Genomic DNA, 19,293 nt, shown 5'->3' with positions numbered 1-19,293 from the left:
CCAAAAATTGCACCCTATTCCTTACCTAGTGCACTACTTTTTACCAGAGCCATATGGGCCCTTGTCAACATGAGTGCACTACATAGGGAACAGGGTGCAATTTAGGACATAGATTTCCCACACAGCTGACACATTGCTAATGAAACATTGGTCATTGTCTTTGGTTCAGAATCCTCTTCCAACGCCCCATCTCAGTAGTAATCAGCCGTGCAGTCTGTTAACAACCATCTGCACAGTTACTCTGTTCACTCAAAGTGAATGAATCTCAGGTCTTTCCTCTTCCTCAAAACACCTTGAAAAGAAAAAGTATATTTCTCAGTTGTCTCTCTTGCCTTGACAAGGAGTGGACGGATATTTAAGCAATTGAAATAGAGCTGAAGATCCAAGATTCCTCTGCTCTTCTCGTTTAATGCTCCCCTGTCTCCTCGATTCCCTCTGACATTTTGGAAAGGAGGGAGAGGACGTGAGGAAAGACTTTTGAGAAAGATATTCTGGTTCTGTGGAAAAACAGAACTGGAGCTTCCTGTATTGCATCTTGTCCTGTGTTTCTTTTTTACCCAGACCTCATTTAAATATAAATAAATCCTTGTAATCATACAATGCAAACCCTGCTAACCTTCCACATTCGTCTGTGAACATGCTAGCACTCCTGAATAGAGGGGAACATTGTATAGTTCAGTCTGACTCCAGCGGGGGTTTTTATAGGAGGTTTAGGTTGTAGAAGTTTAGGTTAAATGCCTAGTTATACCAGTCATATAACAAAATAAACAAAAAGGTTAGTTAGCTGAACTAAAACTCCTGGAATCAAAAATATGTCAGCTATTCATGTGAGTATTTAACTGAACAATGTAGAATTTCATAATCACTCTATAGGGGCACTGTTAAAGGCCACTGACTGATTCTCCGCTCAATATTGCGGAGGGCTCAATTGACCCTTTTAGTATTTCTCCATCATACCTCTGACTTTCAAGGATCAGTTTATGATCAGTTCATAGCTGTGGTGTGAGAAATGAGAATCACCTTCTATTAATGAATGAATGGATGGAGCGCATATGTTTTCATGGTGCTCTAAAGGTAGTGTCTGTATTTGGTTGGTTCAGCCGATCCCAGATCACTCCCGAACCATTCCCTCTGGCCCAATGTTTGCATATCTGAAGGGTCTGGGTAGGTATAAGCAGTGTAGTCGTGGAGCTTACAGATCTGCAAACAAGAGTTATGGCCAAGGGATAGCGAGCTAACTGGGACCGACTGGACGTCTTGCTATCCTAACGTCTCATCTGGCAGTTTTTGGCAGCACAGGAAGTATCAGAAGTGCAGTATCAGTGTTCATCATGTCAATTGCCTGGGTTTTAATAACAGAAACCCCAGGTCAACAGAGGAGTGAAGGGCAATAGGTGAACGCCAAAACAATGATGGAAAATTGTATTAAAGGGGATATTTCTGGATTTTGCCAATGAGGCACTTTATCATCTTCCCCAGAGTCAGATGAACTCGTGGATACCATTTTTATGTCGCTGCGTGCAGTTTGAATGAAGTTGCTAACTAGCAAGCGCGAATGCTTACTGGCATTAGCACAATGACTGGAAATCTAATGGTATCTGTTAGCTTCCAGTCATTGTGCTAACGGTAGTTAGCATTGGCTCGCGAAACTACCTCAAGCTTCCTTTATACTGGACACGTTGACATAAAAATGGTATCCACAAGTTCATCTGACTCTTGGGAAGTAGATATAGGACCTCATTGTCAAAATCCAGAAATATCCCTTTAATAAAACTCTAGTACATGCAGGGTGTGGATGAGCCCCACTTTGGGTATGGTGATGCAATGTCAAAACATTCTGTCTGGCTCTCTCATGTGTAGAGAATATGACCATAACGATAATTCAATATAACTGAACCTAAAGCATGCCTCTAAAATGAGCTAATGACAAAGTAACAAGTTGATCGATAGACCAGAAATTAAATAGATGAAGGCATTGAATACCAGAACAATTTGCTGTTAAGAATTCCTTTGTGTATGGAATGTTTGTATATTCTTTGTTCACCCAGGTAAGTAATAGTGTTCTCTATATAGATTCATATTTTCCTGCTGTCGTAAAACATTACAGAAAAGTTGAAACATCACACAAATACACAGACATTTAACACATGGAGGGGGGGTGTTCACTACACATATTTCTTTTTTAAAAACCAATAGGCAAAGTATCCCATCCCTCCCAGAGAGCCCATGAGGAAAGAGGCCCCGAAAAAAGATGGTGGCTTCTTTTTTACCATTCGGAATGCGTTAGGTAGAACTGCTGACAGGAGGGTTGTGTGGATGTCGCCCAGAACCTTGCGGAAAGCGTAGCGTTTTTGCACTCGCTCGAAAAAGGACTGGAGGTTGGGTCGGCTGCCGTCCTCCCAGTATTTCTTTGAGAGTCCCAAGAACTTAAGCCTGTGCAACAAGGCTCCCAGGCAGACATCAGCTAGTGTAAATTCAGGTCCACATAGCCACAACTCACACTTTTGACCTGCCAAAGGGAAAAGAAAACATGATACTGTAGCAGAGTGGTATGAAGTAGCCTTGTCCCAGATATGTGTGCTGTCTTGTCAACTCTTATATGACCATAGTACAGTGGCAAGAAAAAGTGCATGAACCCTTTGGAATTACCTGGATTTGTGCATAAATTGGTCTTCAAATTTGATCTGATCTTCATCTAAGTCACAACAATAGACAATCATAGTGTGATGTTGTGTCACCTAAAGACTTAAAGAGATCTCTGGAACATGCTAACATCTCTGTTGACGAGACTATGATACGTAAAACACTAAACAAGAATTGTGTTCATGGGAGGACACGGAAGAAGCCACTGCTGTCCAAAAAAAAAACATTGCTCAGGTCTGAAGTTTGCAAAAGTCCACCTGGATGTTCCAAAGCGCTACTGACAAAATATTCTGTGGACAGTTGAAACTAAAGTTGAGTTGTTTGGAAGGAACACACAACACTGTGTGGAGAAAAAAAGGCATAGCACACCAACAGCAAAACCTCATCCCAACTGTAAAGTATGGTGGAGGGAGCATCATGGTTTGGGTCTGCTTTGCTGCCTCAGGACCTGGAAAGCTTGCTATCATCAACGGAAAAATCAATTCCCAAGTTTATCAAGACATTTTGCAGGAGAATGTTAGGCTATCTGTCTGCCAATTGAAGCTCAACAGAAGTCGGGTGATGCAACAGGACAATGACCCAAAACACAGCAGTAAATCGACAACAGACTGGCTTCAACAGAAGAAAATACGCCTTCTGGAGTGGCACAGTCAGAGTCCTGACCTTAACTTGATTGAGATGCTGTGGCATGACCTCAAGAGAGCAGTTCACACCAGACATTCCAAGAATATTGCTGAAATTAAATATTGTAAAGAGGAATGGTCCAAAATTCCTCCTGACCGTTGTGCAGGTCTGATCCGCAACAACAGAAAATGTTTGGTTGAGGTTATTGTTGCCAAAGGAGAGTCAACCAGTTATTAAATCCAAGGATTCACATACTTTTTCCAACCTGCACTGTGAATGTTTACACAGTATGTTCAATAAAGACATTAAAATGTATAATTGTTTGTGTGTTATTAGTTTAAGCAGACTGTGTTTGTATATTGTTGTGACCTAGATGAAGATCAGATCAAATTTTATGACCAATTTATGCAGAAATCCAGGTATTTCCAAAGGGTTCACATATTTTTTCTTGCCACTGTATTTGCAGTTGGCAAGATAGAATAGATCTGGGACCAGGCTAGGAAGATAAAACAGAATATGTTTGATAATGTCTGAACTGAAGGACATAAACATAAATAACATGGCAACAGTAAACATGTCGTCCCCCACAAATGGGCCCCAACCCGTGTGACTAACACATTTCAGTTAATTACTATATATTCCGCTTGGGTCAATCAGTGTAATTCTGTAAATACCGGATCTCTATGGCAAGACACATCATTCACCCAAGTTTCGTCAAAATCAGGCCAGTGCTGTCTGAGATATTGCGTCTGACAATCATATGGACAGAGGCAGGTCCACAGTCCCCTCCCAGATTTCATCGAGGGGGACAATAATCTCTCCTTACCTTTATACTCGATTTTCCTCTTTTCTAGCTCGGCCTCCACCTGATCTAGTACCATCGCCAACTCGCCAAGAATCTTCTTCAGGTAGCTGACATTGTCATGGTCCAATATTTTTGCCTGTGAGCACAAGAGTAATCCCATATCACATACAGTACACGCGCTTCAGCTCTCGGCGATTCCATTCTGTGAGCTTGTGTGGCCTACCACTTTGTGGCTGAGCCGTTGTTGCTCCTAGACGTTTCCACTTCACAATAACAGCACTTAACATTGACGGGGCAGTTCTAGCAGGGCAGAAATTTGACAAACTGACTTGTTGGAAAGGTGGCCTCCTATGACGGTGCCACGTTAAAAGTCACTGAGCTCTTCAGTAAGGCCATTCTATTGTCAATGTCTGTCTATGGAGATTACATGGTTTATGCTCGATTTTATACACCTGTCAGCAACGGGTGTGGCTGAAATAGCCAAATCCACTAATTTGAAAGGGGGTCCACATACATTTGTATATATAGTGTATGTGAAACCCATCTCCATCTCTATGCCTATATTCAGTCTCACACCATGGATAGCCTCTTACGGGCCAATACCTCTTGGAAGATCACATGAAACATACATGGACAACATCTGCCGAGACACTGGTCTCAACAGAAGACCTACCGGTTATCATGTGCTATGTTAAAGGGAAACCATTTGTTTTAGCCAGCAGGTTGGCCCTGGCAGTAGCAGCTATTCATGTTGATATATTATGGGTCAACAAAGAACTAACACAGAACCTGACACAATCACGTGGGGTAATTGCGCAATATCTATCCTACATCACACCTCATCTTAACAATCTTGTAAGGCCATGCTCATTTAAAGAAATTGTTATATGCCTCTAAAACACAGATACACACCCACACACACACAGTATTTAGAGCGTACGGAAAGGTCAATTGTTTGTATTGTGACAATCATCTGTAATATTTCTCTCTTTTAAGGCTTCTCCTGTGGTCTGGTGGTGCCATGCTGCCAGTCTTACCATGAGCTTTTTCTGCTTGGAGAGGTATGGCTCTGTCAGAGTGGGCTCCTCATGGTCCAGCTTCATCAGCTCAGACGCAGCGTTGGTCAAGTGTCCTGAGGACAGAGAGACAGAGACTTCACTGACTCCTGGATGAAATAGTGAGATAAGAGACAATAGTCAGTGACTATTGGAGTAAATACCTCTGATAAACCCTTCTGTCACCACAACTGGGGGTCTAAAACAGTACCAAAGGCAGAGAGTTGATGTTCAATAACAGCAAATGATCAAGTGTATACGTTCCTAGTTGACAAGAGTATAATTCGTTTGAAATACACAATTTAAAAATACGCAGAGATCCCATTAAATCTGCATTTCCCAGGGACAACTCATTTCAGTTCTAAAGTGTGAGATATAAATCAATAACATGTTGTTCATAAAACACATGAATGGCTCTGATTAAATATAAACATTGGTGTACTGCCTCAAACAACAAATAAAGCATCACGTTTATTTAACAGACATCAACACAGGGCATGGGGTTTCCTGGTTAATTTATTCCACTGCAGGCTTTTGGCTGGACCAGCCTTTTTCTTGATTTACACAACACGTCCATGAAGTAAGGTTTAATGTACTGAGTGCAGACTCAATGACCTAACATTGCATACAGAGAATGAATGACATTGCTTCAAATCAATTTGATGGACTTGAACTATAAACAAGGTGAAATTGGACAGCGTAATTTGGTTGATGACAACCTGTTGACATGAAAATGTTGTGAGAACGCTGAATGGTATAATTATATCAGTTTTCATTTTGTTTTGGGATATTGCGGATCATGAACTGTGTTTATATTCAATATGATATTATTACAATGTGCACATGACTTACATGTATGCATTTTTGATGTCTACTAATTAACATCTCAAAATAATTTAGTTCATACTACAGTTGAAGTCGGACATTTACATACACTTAGGTTGGAGTCATTAAAACTCGTTTTTCAACCACTCCACACATTTCTTGTTAACAAACTATACTTTTGGCAAGTCGGTTAGGACATCTACTTTGTGCATGACACAAGTAATTTTTCCAACAATTGTTAACAGACAGATTATTTCACTTATAATTCACTGTATCACAATTCCAGTGGGTCAGAAGTTTACATACACTAAATTGACTGTGCCTTTAAACAGCTTGGGAAATTCCAGAAAATTATGTCATGGCTTTAGAAGCTTCTGATAGGCTAATTGACATAATTTGAGTCAATTGGAGGTGTACCTGTGGATGTATTTCAAGGCCTACCTTCAAACTCAGTGCCTCTTTGCTTGACATCATGAGAAGATCAAAAGAAATCAGCCATGATCTCTGAAAAATAATTGTAGACCTCTACAAGTCTGGCTCATCCTTGGGAGCAATTTCCAAATGCCTGAAGGTACCACGCTCATCTGTACAAACAATAGTACGCAAGTATAAACACCATGGGACCACGCAGCCGTCATACCGCTCAGGAAGGAGACGCGTTCTGTCTCCTAGAGATGAATGTATTTTGGTGCAAAAAGTGCAAATCAATCCCAGAACAACAGTAAAGAACCTTGTGAAGATGCTGGAGGAAACAGGTACAAAAGTATCTATATCCACAGTAAAACGAGTCATATATCGACATAACCTGAAAAGCTGCTCAGCAAGGAAGAACCCACTGCTCCAAAACCGCCATAAAAAAGCCAGACTACAGTATGCAACTGCACATGGGGACAAAGATCGTACTTTTTGGAGAAATGTCTTCTAGTCTGATGAAACAAAAATAGAGCTGTTTGGCCATCGTTATGTTTGGAGGAAAAAGGGGGAGGCTTGCAAGTCGAACAACACCATCCCAATCGTGAAGCACGGGGGTGGCAGCATCATGTTGTGGGGGTGCTTTGCTGCAGGAGAGACTGGTGCACTTCACAAAATAGATGGCATCATGAGGCAGGAAAATTATGTGGATATATTGAAGCAACATCTCAAGTCATCAGTCAAGAAGTTAAAGCTTGGTCGCAAATGGGACTTCCAAGTGGACAATGACCCCAAGCATACTTCCAAAGTTGTGGCAAAATGGCTTAAGGACAACAAAGTCAAGGTATTGGAGTGTCCATCACAAAGCCCTGACCTCAATCCTATAGAACATTTGTAGGGAGAACTGAAAAAGCGTGTGCGAGCAAGGAGGCCTACAAACCTGACTCAGTTACACCAGCTCTGTCAGGAGGAATGGGCCAAAATTCACCCAACTTCTTGTGGGAAGCTTGTGGAAGGCTACCCGAAACGTTTGAACCAAGTTAAACAATGTCAAGGCAATGCTACCAAATACTAATTGAGTGTATGTAAACTTCTGACCCACTGCGAATGTGATGAAAGAAATAAAAGCTAAAATAAATCATTCTCTCTGACATTTCACATTCTTAAAATAAAGTGGTGATCCTAACTGACCTAAGATTGGACATTTTTCCTAGGATTAAATGTCAGGAATTGTGAAAAACAGAGTTCAAATATATTTGGCTAAGGTGTATGTAAACTTCCGACTTCAACTGTATGTGAATATTTTATAATTCATTGTAAATGGTTACACTGAACTTGACTTGACTTGACTTACTACGTATTTCAGCGGTGGCATACTTTGGGATCATGGAGTCGGTGGTGAGCTCTGGGTGCAGGATACAGCCATGGGTGTAAGCATCCATGGGCAGGCCGTCCAGCAGCTCACGGTACTGCTGTACACGCTCGTGGAGTGGAGAGCCAGCATCGGGAATCAGCTGGGCCACCGTTTCTAAAAAGAAACCAGGTACACACAAACAGAGGTATTTACAGCCAAACATACAGTGCATTCGGGAAAGTATTGAGACCCCTTAACTTCTTCCTCATTTTGTTACATTACAACCTTATTCTAAAATGTATTAAAATATGTTTTCCTCTCATCAATCTACACACAATACCCCGTAATGACATTTTTACATAAGTATTCAGACCCTTTGCCATGAGACTCGAAATTGAGCTCAAGCGCATCCTGTTTCCATTGATCATCCTTGAGATTTTTCTACAACTTGATTGAAGTCCACCTGTGGTAAATTCAATTGATTGGATATGATTTGGAAAGGCACACACCTGTCTATACAGTGCATGTCAGAGCAAAAACCAAGCCATGAGGTTGAAGGAATTGTCCGTAGAGCTCTGAGAGAGGATTGTGTCAAGGCACAGATCTGGGGAAGGGTACCAAAACATTTCTGCAGCATTGAAGGTCCCCAAGAACATGGTGGCCTCCATCATTCTTAAATTAAGAAGTTTGGAACTACCAAGACTCTTCCTAGAGCTGACCACCCGGCCAAACTGAGCAATCAGGGGAGAAGGTTCTTGGTCAGGGAGGTGATGGTCACTCTGACAGAGCTCCAGAGTTCCTCTGTGGAGATGGGAGAATCTTCCAGAAGGACAACCATCTCTGCAGTACTCCACCAATCAGGCCTTTATGGTAGAGTTGCCAGACGGAAGCCACTCCTCAATACAAGGCACATGACAGCTCACTTGGAGTCTCAGACCATTAGAAACAAGATTCTCTGGTCTGATGAAACCAAGATGGAGGAAACCTGGCACCATTCCTATGGTGAAGCATGGTGGTTGCAGCATTATGCTGTTTCTGATGTTTTTCAGTGGCAGGGAACGAGAGACTAGTCAGGATCGAGGGAAAGATGAACGGAGCAAAGTACAGAGAGATCCTTAATGAAAACCGGCTCCAGAGCGCTCAGGACCTCAGACTGGGGTGAAGGTTCACCTTCCAACAGGACAATGACTCTAAGCACACAGCCAAGACAACAGCAGGTGTGGCTTTCGGGACAAGTCTCTGAATGTCCTTGAGTGGCCCAGCCAGGGCCGAACCATATCGATCATCTCTGGAGAGACCTGAAAATAGCTGTGCAGTGACGCTCCTCATCCAACCTGACAGAGCTTGAGAAGAGCTGAGGAGAAGAATGGGAGAAACTCCCCAAATACAGGGGTGCCAAGCTTGTAGCATCATACCCAAGAAGACTCTATTTTAGAATAAGGCTGTAACGTAACAAAATGTGGGAAAAGTCAAGGGGTCTGAATACTCTCCGGATGCACTGTAACACATAGGACCATATAGCATTCTAACATATAGGCCTGTAACATAAATATACAACACTGTATACCAACTTCAGCCTTTACTTTATGTGCAACACTCCACTTACAAAGCCTAACAATGCTGTGTAAGGGGGATTTTACAGTGAATGGAGTAAGCTCAACTTCAACCCTGTTTCTGACAATGGGATACATAGGCCAATATGCAGAACCAGAAGCAAACGTTCCATCAACATAATAGCTATGTGTTTTTACTTTAGATTAAGATACTAGCTAGTTTAGGTAGGCTATGAGCTGCTGAGGGCTGGCCAGAAAGCTGTGACTGATGACGGGGAGTGGGGACACAGGAAGTGCCCGGGGATATTCCAGTCTGTGCTGTTAATCTGGTCGTGTGTCTTTAAGGTAGAGCCGGAGGCCTGGAGCTGCTGACTAAACAGTCCAGGCCCAACAGGTCGACTTGGGCATGGCTGTGGCCGTACGTGGCTTGGCTCTGGAGGTCTGCTGCTGGTGCGCTCTGCTGCAGCGCTAAGCAGTAAAGGGTTGTGAATATCAGAGCAGGCTCCTTGTTAAAACAACCCCCACCCATCCTCAGACAGAACACAAACAGGGGCATGGCCTTGGCTTGGACACAGCCACAGCACTGCTGCACCTCGTGCCAACATGATGATGGTGCACAATAAAATGTCGCACTGGCGAGAACCCACTGACCTCACTGTGTATTACTGCTCAGTCACATCTCACTCTGATATATGGCAAGCAAATGGGATACTGCTGACAAAATACCTAAACAAGATTCTCCCTGAGAAAGCATAAGGAAAGCATAAAGAGAGATTACGTGTCAGCTTGCCTGACTACCCAGACTCCTTGCTCTGTTAAAATGCTATGCCACGCCCACAAACTTTTTTTTCTTCTCCGCAAGGAGTCTGGATATGACCATATGGTGCTTTCAAGACAATTGGGAACTCTGAAAAAACAACAAGGTCAAATCATGACGACAGTGATCTTCAAGTCGGAAAGTCGGAGCTATAGAAAGATGCCAGAGTTTCCGACTTGGAATTCTGAGTTGGATGACCGTTCAAAAAAAAAATCCCAGTCTGAGCTAGTTTTTTTCAGACTTAGCAGTTATCTTGAACGCACTAAAGTCGGAAGTTGGAGAGTTCCCAGTTGTTTTGAACGCGGCATTTCTCCCCAACCCTTCACCGAATGCGAACACATTCATGGCGTCTGATTGGTCCCAGAAAAGGAATGGGTTGGGCCAGAGCCAGAACACGTGGTTGAAGCGGTGTTTTCGAAGTACATAATTGGCTTTAATACTGTGATTGGTTAGAGGCGATCCAATTGCTGACGACTTTGTTTTCACCATAAACGACGTCACGCAAACGACTTTCAGTGATGGCAGATTCACACTGAAGTCTGTAGCGAATGACAGAACAGCGTAAGAATTTATTGTGAGGCATCAGGCTAGTGCTTAGCTACCATAAAATACTAAGTGATATGCCAGTGGATTTCACCTTGCTAGAGGTAGGATTTCACCTATAGGCTAACTTGAGTTGACTTGGCACCAGATTTCCTATCCATTACTATGACAGGATTTTCTCTGCTGCTTCATCTACACTTCCTAGGCCAACTCCAGTCCCATTTGGCAGGGTGCATTAGAAAGTACACAGAATTGGAGACAATATCTGTAAATCAAGCAGCTGAATGACACATCATCTTTAAAATGAGCATGAGGTCTGGGTCGTGTTCAGTAGGGCTAAAAAGTTTTCCAACCAAGTGAAACAGGGAGATACAGTGAGGGAAAAAAGTATTAGATTCCTTGCTGATTTTGTACGTTTGCCCACTGACAAAGAAATGATCAGTCTATAATTTTAATGGCAGGTTTATTTGAACAGTGAGAGACAGAATAACAACAAAAAAAATCCAGAAAACGCATGTCAAAAATGTTATAAAATGATTTGCATTTTAATGAGGGAAATAAGTATTTGACCCCTCTGCAAAACATGACTTAGTACTTGGTGGCAAAACCCTTGTTGGCAATCACAGAGGTCAGATGTTTCTTGTTGTAGTTGGCCACCAGGTTTGCACACATCTCAGGAGGGATTTTGTCCCACTCCTCTTTGCAGATCTTCTCCAAGTCATTAAGGTTTCGAGGCTGACGTTTGGAAACTCGAACCTTCAGCTCCCTCCACAGATTTTCTATGGGATTAAGGTCTGGAGACTGGCTAGGCCACTCCAGGACCTTAATGTGCTTCTTCTTGAGCCACTCCTTTGTTGGCTTGGCCGTGCATTTTGGGTCCTTGTCATGCTGGAATACCCATCCACGACCCATTTTCAATGCCCTGGCTGAGGGAAGGAGGTTCTCACCCAAGATTTGACAGTACATGGCCCTGTCCATTTGATGCAGTGAAGTTGTCCTGTCCCCTTAGCAGAAAAACACCCCCAAAGCATAATGTTTCCACCTCCATGTTTGACGGTGGGGATGGTGTTCTTGGGGTCATAGGCAGCATTCCTCCTCCTCCAAACACGGCGAGTTGAGTTGATGCCAAAGAGCTCCATTTTGGTCTCATCTGACCACAACACTTTCACCCAGTTGTCCTCTGAATCATTCAGATGTTCATTGGCAAACTTCAGACGGGCATGTATATGTGCTTTCTTGAGCAGGGGGACCTTGCGGGCGCTGCAGAATTTCAGTCCTTCACGGCGTAATGTGTTACCAATTGTTTTCTTGGTGACTATGGTCCCAGCTGCCTTGAGATCATTGACAAGATCCACCCGTGTAGTTCTGGGCTGATTCCTCACCGTTCTCATGATCATTGCAACCCCACAAGGTAAGATCTTGCATGGAGCCCCAGGCCGAGGGAGATTGACAGTTCTTTTGTGTTTCTTCCATTTGCGAATAATCGCACCAACTGTTGTCACCTTCTCACCAAGCTGCTTGGCGATGGTCTTGTAGCCCATTCCAGCCTTGTGTAGGTCTACAATCTTGTCCCTGACATCCTTGGAGAGCTCTTTGGTCTTGGCCATGGTGTAGCGTTTGGAATCTGATTGATTGATTGCTTCTGTGGACAGGTGTCTTTTATACAGGTAACAAACTGAGATTAGGAGCACTCCCTTTAAGAGTGTGCTCCTAATCTCAGCTCTTTACCTGTATAAAAGACACCAGGGAGCCAGAAATCTTTCTGATTGAGAGAGGGTCAAATACTTATTTCCCTCATTAAAATGCAAATCAATTTATAAAAAATTTTACATGCATTTTTCTGGATTTTTTTGTTGTTATTCTGTCTCTAATTGTTCAAATAAACCTACCATTAAAATTATAGACTGATAATTTCTTTTGTCAGTGGGCAAACGTACAAAATCAGCAGGGGATCAAATACTTTTTTCTCTCACTGTATACTACTCTGACATATACTATGCTAAATGCTTTGCTACACTGGTCCCTGCTAAACACGAATCTGCTACTCAACAGCCATATTGAGCATTAATATAAACTGAAAATAATCAAAATGTCATAAAAAAATAGCTACATCGGTTTAGAATAAAATAAGAGCTTGAAAGTAACAAATGGACGTTAATGACATGAGAGAAATCATTGGAGCACATCTGTTGCAACTGAAATCTGAAATCAGTATAGTTGGCTTCTATAGCATCAAGCCTCTCTGTCATGGATGGGTGAGTATGAAGTATCTCGATCTGAAGTAAGAGGAAGTCCTTCATCCATTGGCCATGGTAAATACTGTATCCCTGCAGGCCTTACTGGAGCCATTCTCTCGGGACATTACATACCGACCCACAACCACCACCGCAAATGACCCATTGGACCATGATAGGACACGTGATATACTGAGAAAAACATGGTGCACAGAATACAGTTAGTATCTAGGTTGAATTACACTTCCCTGATGAAAAATAGCTTAACACGGTTTATAAACATTAAAATAGCAACCTTAAGCCTTAATAGAAACCTCAAAACGTCTATACTCTTTGCTATGCAGCCGCCAACCAGTCAGTAACTTCATGTCATGGACGATCATTGATCCTTGAGCTGCAGTGAACCATGAAATTGGCCAATTAGATTTATCTCTGTTCACAACTGCTCACAACTCAGTCTGTAAGTATTCAATAACCTGGTAAATACTGTTTATGGTCACTAATAAAGACATGAGTAGCCCTGAAAAGCAGTACATCCCCAAGTTAGTCTCTAGGTAGGCCATCGCTATGACCTGGTTGTATACTGAATGCCATGCAGTCACTACTGTAACATCATGGATGAAAAGAGACCCTAAGGTAACCTTAAAGGGAGCATTTGCAGTCACTCACATCCCACTGCATTCACTAACATAATGGGAAAAGATCAAGTAGTCTGAAAGGCAATACCTCCCCCAAAATGAGCCTCTAGGTACTCTATGATCTGGTTGTAGTCTGAGACGATGGTGTCTCCGTGGATGAAGACAGCCACCTCCTCCCCCAGATTGAGCCTCATGAACCAGGGCTCCTTGTGCTCGGCTATAGGGAGACTCACGTCCCTCTCTTCACACAGCAGACCCTTCTCATTGATCACCAGACGCACCTGGAGGAAACGCAGAGAGACACTCAAGTTACATCTTCGTCTCATAGCAAAAGGCACACGTTACATCAACTCTGTTGTTTTTGTGGTTTTGTACAATCAGTACTCTTGATGGTCCTTGTTATCGCAATCTTATTACAAATATGTCCTAGTGAAGTGAATCTAAGAGGGAAACACCTTCAGGTCTACAAGGGTTAACATTAAAAATGTAATTGTAAGTCGCATTCGCAAATCAGCTTACTGTTGCTACTTGTACAATGTTTTGTTGAAGAACAATTTTAAAAGAAAACAATGATCTGTTTCTTTCTAACCAACTGCACGCCCTAGAGCAGAGAAGCCTGCTCTACACAAGTACAGACAGGCATGAAACAGGATGTTGAAAGTCCTTAGGAAAAAGTACCGCTCATGCATCACTGCCAGATGTAGCCCCCTTTATCTATTGTGTTTTCATAATCCCAAGCAAAATAATTATGTTTTGTTGTGCTCAATACGAACTAAAAGGGCTTCTGTGAGGCAGACAGTATCCACTTACAGTGTCTATTAAAAGCCATGCCGAGCTCCATAGACAGATATTGTAGAAAGAATATGAATTACACTGTGGAGGTTGAGGGAGCGATGGATTTGCTGTACATGGCCAGACAAATTATAACAAAACATCACAAAGTGTGAGTGCATCAAATTATTAAAAAGTTCAAGCCTTGGACTTATTACAACCCCTGTCTAGTACAGGATAACCTTGTCCCAAGGCTATTGTGCACAGAGGGAGGAAGTCTGGTGCGTGAGACAGAACAGGAAGACCTTGTAGCTTGCTCAACTTACTGCAACAATTCCCATCACTGATGACCTATGTAACAGCATGAAACTTAAACAGTAGCTGAAGTAGATGACTATAGAGAATTATTAGGGTTATATACTAAACCAGAACAACGATTCAAAAATGACAAATATTGCTCAATCATATGGTTGCAGCAAATGTACCAATCTAACTCTTCTAACCAGACTATTAATTGCACCTTAACATTAACCCCTCATCATAAACTCACTGACCAGGGCCATACTAGCATAGCTGGGGCCCCGAGGCACCTACCTCCAGGAATGCAATTCTACACATTTGCCATGAGGCTAAGAGAAACATGTGTTCATTTAAAGTTAATTTCCTGCAATTCTACACATTTTGCCATGGGGCAGAATTATATTTTTTTGCAATTTTAAAGCTAAATTCCTAAATTCCCCAACCTCCAGAGGGCCCCTCAACTGATGTGTTCAAATCACATTTTATTTGTCACATGCTTCGTAATCAACAGGTGTAAACTAAGAGTGAAATGCTAACTTTCGGGCCCTTACCAACAATGCAGAGAGAGAAAACATTGACATCATAGAAAAATAATAACACAAGAAATAAATACACAATGAGTAACAATAACTTGGCTATATACACAGGGTACCAGTACCGAGTTGATGTGCAGGGGTATGAGGTAATTGAGGTAGATATGTATATATACAATGCATCGGAAAGTATTCAGACCCCTTGACTTTTTCCACATTTGGTTACGTTACAGCATTATTCTAAAACGGATTTTAAAAAATCTACACACAATACACCATAATGACCAAGCAAAAACTGGTTTTTAGACATTTTTGCAAATGTATTGAAAATAAAAAACGTAAATATCACATTTACATAGAGTAAGTATTCAGACCCTTTACGCAGTACTTGAAAATAAGAATTTGTTCTTAACTGACTTGCCTAGTTAAATAAAATAAAAACTCTGTTGAAGCACCTTTGGCAGTGATTACAACCTTGAGTCAGTTGGGTATGATGCTACAAGCTTGGCACACCTGTATTTGGGGAGTCTCTGCAGATCCTCTCACTGCACAGCTATTTTCAGCTTGTATCTCCAGAGATGTTTGATCAGGTTCAATTCTGGGCTGTAGCTATGCCACTTCTGCGCTGTGTGCTTGGGGTCGTTGTCCTGTTGGAAGGTGAACCTTCACCCCAGTCTGAGGTCCTGAGTGCTCTAGAGCCGGTTTTCATCATCCTCAACTCTCTGTACTTTGCTCTATTAATCTTTCCTTTATCCTGACTAGTCTCCCAGTCCCTGCCACAGTCCCTGCCACCACCTTAGGGATGGTGCCAGGTTTCCTCCAGATGTGACGCTTGACATTCAGGCCAAAGAGTTCAATCTTGGTTTCATCAGACTAGAGAATCTTGTTTCTCATGATCTGAGAGTCCTTTGGGTGCCTTTTGGCAAACTCAAAGCGGGCACATATGTAAATGTTCCTTTTACTGAGGAGTGGCTTCCGTCTAGCCACTCTACCATAAAGGCCTGAATGGTGGAGTGCTGCAGAGTCATGGGGTCTGAATACTTTCCAAATGCACTGTAGGTAGGACAACAGGATAGATAATAATCAGCAGCGTCATATGCAGGGGGTCCCCAACCAACGTGCTCATAATATGCTATCTGTCGGTGCCCCGACCTCCAGGGGGGCCCTCAACTGATGTGTTCATATGCTATGTAATCGGCCCTGTCACTGACATGGATCCACTGATAACCGCTGACATCTGAGTTGGAACCACCAGAACCATAGATAACGATAGAGATCTCTATATCTGACTCAGGGAACCACTGACACCTGAGTTGGACTCACTGACATCTGAGTGTTGACTACTGTATAAGATCTAGCAGTAGAGACTTACAGGCTCTGGGGTGTACTGTAGTGACAAAGGTGTAAATCTCCAACCTTCTGCAGCAGTTAAGAATGACAGACAGTGAAGTATTTCTCTTCAATTGCTTCAAGTTATGCTGTAACCTTAAGGTATCAAACTCATACTATATCATTCCTCTTGTGCACAATCCATCATTTACTGTATGTCAAGGTGGATCAATGATCAAAGGAACTACACTATGAGAGATTGAGATATAGTTTACATACATTGATGATTTTCTAAAGATATCAAGAAAGACAGGTTTGTACAGGTTAATGCAATGACACAGCAATTTTTTTGTCTGTCAGCTATATTTGCAGTGTCTTGGACATCTGTCTTAGTCCTCCTTAGTTTGATCAAAATCCCTATGTGGATCATGTGAATTGTGCAAGGACATAAATTGATGTACTTTTTATGGCATACTCAAATATAAAACACATTTGCCTGTTTGTTGGCCACATACTGTATATTGGTGCTGAGAGGACAGAGGAACCAGGGTATCCTAACTTTCCCTGTTCATTATCTCAAGTCCAATGCCTCCTAACCATCATTAACAGCAACCTCAAGTTGTACATAGTACACTTTGCTTAATGACAGTTTTAGGCTACTGTATCAAGATGTAGCACTGCCTTAACGTAAAGGAATGCAACCTCTCTAAGCAGAACCCTCGACAATGACGTTTAAATGATGTTTACTGTTACTGTTGAGCGACAACAGGAACAGATCAGCAGCAGCTCCCAGAGTGGTTTGTAGCCAACAGCCTAATGGTTTGGAGTGGAGTAAAGCTAGCTGAGCACAATACAAACAGATGTGTAGAGCGGGTGTCTAACCAGGTGCATAGCAACACCGGCCCACATGTTGTCTTCATTGCATGATGTTTCTATATGTCATATTGATGCTAAATGTTGATCCTGCTTTCACTATATGTGCATTTGGGAAAATCTAAATAATTATGTCTCTATATTCAAAATGCGTAATATGCACTGAGTATGTAAAACACTAAGAACTCTTTCCATGACATAGACAGACCAGGTGAATCCAGATGAAAGCTATGATCCCTTATTGATGTCACTTGTTAAATCCACTTCAATCAGTGTAGATGAAGGGGAGAAAACAGGTTAAAGAAGTATTTTTAACCATTGAGACAATTGAGACATGGATTGTGTATGTGTGCCATTCAGAGGGTGAATGGGCAAGACAAAAGAAGTGCCTTTGAACGCGGTATGGTAGTAGTTGCCAGGTGCACTGGTTTGAGTGTGTCAAGAACTGCAACGCTGCTGGGTTTTCACGCTCAACAGTTTCCTGTGTGTATCAAGAATGGTCCACCACCCAAAAGACATCCAGTTAACTTGACACAACTGTGGGAAGCATTGGATTCAACATGGGCCAGCATCCCTGTGGAACACTTTCAACACCTTGTAGAGTCCATGCCAGATAAATTAGGTGTTCCTACTGTACACTCAGTGTATATAAAAAGTTATATCAAGAATATTTAGGCTAGTTAGCTGGCTAACTCTTGATCCTGTAGTATACCCCTCAGTAGAGAAAGGTATCTGTATCAAAAAGGCTCATGATGGGCCCTATATACTATTGAAATAAAAATGGCCAAGCCTATGAATAGATTTTTGAACAACATATGCACTAAATTGAGAGAAAGGCACAGGGAAGGTTGAAATGTTGCCTTTTGTTTGTTTTTCACAGAGATACCTCACTTTCAATCAATTATTTAGATTGTCATATGTCGGACCACAGGAGGTGTAGCCTGATTTCTCATGAATGATGCGAAAATTGTCCAAACATAGCATATGCCTTGTTAGAATTAGACACCGTCTTCTAATCACCGAACCCATTGGAATATAACCGATATTGATCACCAATACAGTTCTAGCCTATCCATCTCGTATAAGCCAATGTCGAGGAAAATGTCCACACCTGATGATGCAGAGGTTTCATAACGTCTCGTATGAGAAATATTGCCAAAATTAAATCATTTTTTAACACAAACGTGTAGGCCTACAACATGATATATATAAAACATCTAATATATTGAATTAAAAATATAGAGCTATAGCAGATCTGATATGTAAGAGACAGAGCGGGAACACCTCCATTTAATTTTCATGCTGTCGGTGTGTTACCTTTTGAGAGGTGAACGACTGAGTCCAGTGATACAAAACAAGCTTGTCTTTGGAGAAATGAGGTTTCGACTCGATAGCTGGCTCTTCGCTTTTCTCCATATCTGTAATTTCGCCGTCTTCATCCATGGCTGAGATGGGCCACCAGCTACAGTTGGTGGGGGTAACATTGTTGGAAGACGCCATGACAGAGGGTTTTGTGAATGTGAGGGAGGACCAAGGGAGGGAGAGAGGAGAGATGGAAGGAGCGAGGGACAGAGAGAAAAGGAGAGAGAACAAGAGCGCAAAGGATTTCAGCACCACGAGCAGAGCATCATAGATTCGACGCGACGCGGCAGCATCAATTTTGGACAGCGCCCGGTACTGAATTCTAGATGTCTTTCTATGACACTTGCGTTGGCAAAAATGGTATAGCGTAATCCACACAACGTTAACCATTTACTCGAGCATGAGAATACGCTTAGTGACGAGAGGGTGCATTTTACGAGGTCAAAGTGCTCTCTATGAGGAAAGGAGTGTAGGAGAGCTGTTATTGATAGGTCTTTGTTTTAAAAAGGATGGTGGCTAACATTGGTAGTTGGATTAAAAAGCATCCAAAGCATTTTTTTGTATTTTTAGGTCTTAACAGGCTACAGTATAGGGTCCCCAATCATACTAATGATTGTGCAATT

The 19,293-nt window shown here is 42.1% G+C and overlaps 1 protein-coding gene across 1 annotated transcript; it reads right to left on the bottom strand.

Annotated features, from left to right (window-relative positions):
• Positions 1–1,607: 1,607 nt before the first annotated feature.
• On the bottom strand, positions 1,608–19,024 carry LOC115167910 (ganglioside-induced differentiation-associated protein 1-like 1). The gene is made up of 6 exons (XM_029722648.1): positions 18,626–19,024; positions 13,591–13,783; positions 7,718–7,891; positions 5,110–5,204; positions 4,094–4,208; positions 1,608–2,509 (listed from the first exon to the last, which is right to left on the bottom strand). The coding sequence occupies exons 1-6, from the start codon at positions 18,806–18,808 to the stop codon at positions 2,166–2,168; spliced, it is 1,104 nt and encodes a 367-aa protein (XP_029578508.1). The 5' UTR covers positions 18,809–19,024; the 3' UTR covers positions 1,608–2,165.
• Positions 19,025–19,293: the final 269 nt, after the last annotated feature.

This window comes from Salmo trutta, chromosome 30, assembly GCF_901001165.1.
Source record: "Salmo trutta chromosome 30, fSalTru1.1, whole genome shotgun sequence".
In the NCBI taxonomy this organism is placed as follows: Eukaryota; Metazoa; Chordata; class Actinopteri; order Salmoniformes; family Salmonidae; genus Salmo; species Salmo trutta.
The sequence above is the reverse complement of the archived record's forward strand: the minus strand, read 5'-3'. Positions and strand labels throughout refer to the sequence as shown.